The sequence below is a fragment of the Phalaenopsis equestris genome, unplaced genomic scaffold (genome assembly GCF_001263595.1).
Source record: "Phalaenopsis equestris unplaced genomic scaffold, ASM126359v1 Scaffold232968, whole genome shotgun sequence".
NCBI classification, from domain to species: Eukaryota; Viridiplantae; Streptophyta; class Magnoliopsida; order Asparagales; family Orchidaceae; genus Phalaenopsis; species Phalaenopsis equestris.
The window spans coordinates 37,497-42,889 of NW_018250925.1; the positions used below are offsets into that span (position 1 = coordinate 37,497).

At 37.0% G+C, this 5,393-nt stretch overlaps 1 protein-coding gene across 1 annotated transcript in view; it reads left to right on the top strand.

Moving 5' to 3' along the window:
* LOC110038486 (kinesin-like protein KIN-UA) overlaps nt 1–706 on the top strand; it is a 29,100-nt gene extending 28,394 nt beyond the window's left edge. The window contains exon 6 of the mRNA XM_020743345.1: nt 612–706. Within this exon, the coding sequence (XP_020599004.1) occupies nt 612–706 (95 nt within the window). The remainder of the gene's footprint in view (nt 1–611) is intronic.
* The last annotated feature ends 4,687 nt before the right edge of the window (nt 707–5,393 follow it).

Genomic DNA, 5,393 nt, shown 5'->3' on the forward strand with positions numbered 1-5,393 from the left:
TATATATATATATATATATATATATATATATTTGAGAAAGCCCAATAGCTAGTATATTAAAAAAAGTAGGATAGAGATAGGTTGTGTCGGAGGGCCCAAACACGACACTCTGCTTACACGATAACCACCATATGCAAATGGTTCCAAAAAGAGAAAATACAAAAAAAATACATGAGAGACCTAAAGAAAAGAAAAATAAAAAAGTGTCAAAATCAGGAGCATCAGGTAACTAAAGAGCAACCCAATTTTGTCTTGTCTCTGCCTCTAGTTCTAGGGAAGGAACTAGCTAATAAATTGGTGAGATGAGTGTTATTGTCAGTAGTAATCAATGTATCATCCAATAAATTCCCGAGCTCAAGTCAGTCTCCATTCTTCTTCTTCCTCCTGGAATAAACTTGTCATTCCTCGTTCGAAGATTGGCTCGCATGGTCAGTGGATTGGTCTAAAGCGTGTCGGACATGTGTAGGTTGTTGAACATTAGTGCAACTACTTGTACCATCTGATTATTTATCGGATCGAGGGAGCGAGAGCACTCTCGTGTGTCCTTGCATGTAAGTGGACCTCTTCAATAACAGTGAGTGGTATAAGCACATTTGTATCTGTATCTGCAGTATGGTGTTCTTCATCAGGAAATGCGGTGTTAGCAAGGGGGGATCCACAGGCAAATCAGACACCAAATCCTGTCATTTGGGAACTTCCTCCATAGATTGAGCAGATGTGTCCATAGCAATGGGGTCAGACCCCTCTTTGTTTGCTTGAGTTTTAGCTTTCAAGTTTGGATGGAGCCTGTGAAATTTATCAAGTGTAGGCTCAAACATCTTACAGTGGGTACAATAAAAAAGTTTATGTTCCATGACAATTTGTTGTCAATATCCATTGTGAGTTGTGCCCAGCCAGACTCTAGTTAGGTTAAAAGTGGGCATATTTAGTTTCATAGGATCTCCAAGAATGACTCTAATAGAATAAAGAATCTGATGATTAAAAAAATGCAACTTGAGATCAAGTAAACTAATCTATACCAGAACAGTAGGAGACTCATGATTTGGGTCAAAATCAGGAGACCACCTGAGTAACTTCATTGACTTGTCTGCAATGTTGAGATATATTTAAGAGAAAATCCGAGTATAGTCTTCAGCTAGGGTTAACTGAATCAACATGTCTCCCATCCAAAAGTGTCACTTTACACTTGCCTACAAGTTTGAGATCGTCAACACTCCTTCTGATAACTTCCATAGGTGGTTACCCCCACTGAAATTTCTCAATAAGAACGAACTTGGATTTCTTAGTTAGGGTTGAAATTTCTGAATAAGAGAAAAATAATGTTGTTTTCCCACTCTTTCTACTTATCTTCTTAAGAAAAGGACAGTAACTCGTACCATCTCGACATTCCCTATAGCTTGAGGGGAAGACAACAGTAGATTTCACAAGATTATTACCTATCACGTGGGCGAAAGAAACTTTGTTAGGATCAACCGAAGAAGAAGGAAGCGCCATAACGGCGATCCTTCAGAAGCCGAACCCGCGGAAACAGATGCAGGAAGGAAGAGGTAAAGCAGAAGACGAAACAATCGTGAATTGGTCGAAACAGCAGAAGCGAGCGCGATCGGGTCGAAACTATATTAAAAGCCCAAGAGCAATTATATTAAAGAGAAAATGGTACAGATAGGTTGTGTGAGTGGGCCCAAATGGACAACTAACCCACACGGTGCAACACACAAAAAAGAAAAATAAAAACCCAAAAATAGATGGTATATATAAGATCAATCGGGACGACCCAATTTAGTTTTGTCTCTGCCTCTAGTTCTTAGAAGGGAACCAACTAACAAATTGGTGAGATGCGTACCATTGTGGGAAGTAACCAAAGAATCATCCATTAGATTTCTTAGCTCAAGTAGATTTCCACTCTTCTTTGTTCTTCCTGAAAGTGTAGACCTGTCATTCCTCATCCGAAGATTGTTGCTCATTTGGATGAGGTGGTAGTGTTGTAGTAGAAAGATTGTCAACAGCTGTACCTATAATAGGTTCTAGTGTATGTGAGGTATGAGTTGTCGCCTCTACCCCTGATAGTTCCTGAATATGGGGAGCTGCAAGGTTCTCCTGATTATCAGTCCGTGTAGGTAGGGATTCTTCAGTAATATTTTCAATAGGGTTTGAAAGTGTAGGTTGCTCAACAGAGCCATCCAGCTTCATATCAATCGCTGATACAATATTTTCAGGGGGGTCCAGAGGGGCAATTACGTCAGACACCAAATCCGGTCATGTGGTAGTTTTCTCTCTCTAAGTGGAACAAATATGTCGAGAGCAGTGGGGTTAGATTCATCCTTATTCACTTGATATTTAGATTTCAAATTAGGTTGAAGCCTATGACATTTATCAAAGGTATGCCCAAATATCTTACAATGAGAACAATAAGGAGATTTATACTCCATGGTGATTTGTTACCAATATACATTATGAGTTGTGTCCAACCAGACTTTAGTAACATCAAAAAGTAATATCTCTTTCCACAAGTATTTTGGCCACATAAGGTCTGGTTAGGTTGAAAGTGGGTAGATCTATCTTCATCGGGTCCCCAAATATGACCCCAATAAAGTAAAAAATATGATGATGAAAAAAGTGCAGCTTGAGATCAGGTAGACTAAACCATACTATTACAGTAGGATATTCATTATTGGGGTCAAAATTAGGAGACCACTTGAGTAACTTCATTTATTTGCCTACAATGTTAAGATATTTTTTTGGAGAAAATCTGAGTTCTTCAACCATTATTAATTGAATTAACACATATGTCCCATCCATAAGTCTCATTTTTCACTTTCCTGCTAGTTTGAGATCATCAAAACTTTTCCTGATAACTTTCATAGGTGGGTGGTCCCACTGAAATTTTTCAATAATAGCGAACTTGAATTTTTCAGTGAGGGTTGAAATTTCTAACTTGGAGAAAAAAGTGTTGTTTTCTCACTTTTTCTAATTACATTCTTAATAAAGAGGCCGTCACATGTACCATCATGATACTCTTTATAAATAAAGGAAAAGACAACCGCCAACTCTACGTGAGGATTACCCATCACGTGGGCAAATGAGGCTTTGTCAGGTTCAACTGCAGAAAAAGGAGCTCCATCACATTAGGGAAAAACCCTGCCAAGTCGAGCAGAGGGCAAAAAAGTCAAAGACGGTCGGGGCGAAGCCGCAGAAGTTGAACAGCGAACAGGCGCAACTCGACGAGTTCTACGAAGACAAACAAAACAGCCGTGCAGAAGACGGAGCCTCGACGAAGGTCAAAGAAGACGGCGGAACAGAGGAGCCGAAGCCCTTCGTCGTCGGACAGAACGAAAAAATGGCGCGAATGCATTAGGAGGGTAGACGACGTGCGAAACTGCCGAACCTTCGTCGTCGAGTACGAGATGACCTTCGTCGTCGAGCACGACGAAATCAATGGATTGAAAACCGAAGGATTCAACGCAAAGAATCACCGTCTAGCGAAACCCTAGAAGAGCTACCCGCCACCGACGCCATTTTTACTCTGTCCTAAGTTTGTGCACGTGAACTTTGTTTTTTTATCACACCGCGAAATAGGTAATATGAAATGCCTTCTCTAAGGATTTTTTTTTTTTTTTCATTTCTGAGCACAGTAGCATGAATTTTTTTGTGAAACAGACGGCAGTTTGGAATGTTTCGAGTTAGACTTGCACAACATTATGTCCAATGTTCATCCTTTTTTAAGCAATTTTGATGCTTCAGATATATCAGTGCAAACCATCTCGTGAAAAGGGCGACATTTGAGTGATTTTCATTTTGGTCAATGTATTTTGAATCAGATTTATGCAACACTACATAAGTCCATCTTTAACATGGCATTTGAATAAATTATTTGTTGGATACTTGTTGAGATCAATACGAAGTTGATTTAAGATAAGTTGGGGACTATGTGATATTTAATTTATTTAATGTGAAGGATATTATGAAAGACTATGAAGTAATCAAAAAGTGGTAAAATAATTTCTATAATACTCCAACACGCTTTTAATTTTTTCATTTAATTTAATTTGAAATAAAAATATGGCACTTAATAGAACGCAATGGAGAAAAAGGATTCATGTAGCCGACCCAACATAGTAGGATTAAGATTTTGTTGTTGTTGTTGTTGTTGTTGTTGTAATTTGAAAGGCCAGTCATCATATCTCAACTTACATCAAACACTATTATAAGCAAATTATTAATGTGTTACTATGCTATAAAGTTTATATTTGAATACATGAATACTTTAAAATTTTAATATCAAACTTAGTAAATACTAATTTGTAATAAGTAAACCTATATTACTAAATATAAAACTAAAAAGATTGTTATTTGAATTTTCTCATTTGGAATTACCTTTAATTTTTTATTTTCCTTTTGCTAATTAGTTTATATGGCAAAAACATTATTAGAACTACTATTTTTTGTTAAATGGTAACATGAAGTTTATGGATTTTGAAGTACTCACCCTTTTCTTACATGATTTTATGTGTATATAGGTTTTGCCTTGCATAAAATATTTTTCCCACAATCAATTTTTCATGTGCATTTATTATTTGCCATTATATGTACATTAAGCGGGAGGAGGCATGAACATTTGTTCTTTCCAAAATTTTCCTTTGTGTCTTTAGTTTTCATTTTTTTTTAATATTTTCTGTGTTTTATGAATGTCTGATTTTTCATATAGCCTTTGTGTTGTTGAATGAGTGAGATTTGTCTAGAATTTTATTTTTCTCTCAAAGCATTTGAAGTGTCTAATGTTTATATAAACATTAAATTGTTTGGGAGAAAGACACGTGTTGACCTCATTTTGAGGTCATTACTCTTTTTCTTAGGATCCTAGGATCTAGCTCTAGGGATTCCTATTAACTATCTTAGAAAACTAGTATTGGAATCCATCCCCTTAGAAATTCTAACCACCTATTTCTCTTGTGATGTCCTACATTGATGATCTCAAAACCATCGTCGTATGGCCGAGTGATTAAGGACTATCATGTGGAGACTCAGGGAGAAGTTCTCAATAGGATCTCAAACCCTAAGAAAACCTCTTCAGGACTTTATCATCACACACACACACACACAAAATACATAAAATTCACTAAGTTGCACAAGATCGGACTAAAATTGAACTTAAATAATGGGTGAAAATGTGAACTTCTCCGGACGACCTCTGACGACAAAATAGATTGCGCCAACGCGTCCGGGACATCAATTTTAGAAGAAAAGACACCCATATTGCTATAATTTTTTACACAAACAAATTGCACGCATATCAATGAATTCGTTAAAACGACATCCGACGACGAAGCGTTAAACAACATTATTTCAAAGACATAAAACCAAACAATAGGATAGTTGGGAAATTACCAGGGTTT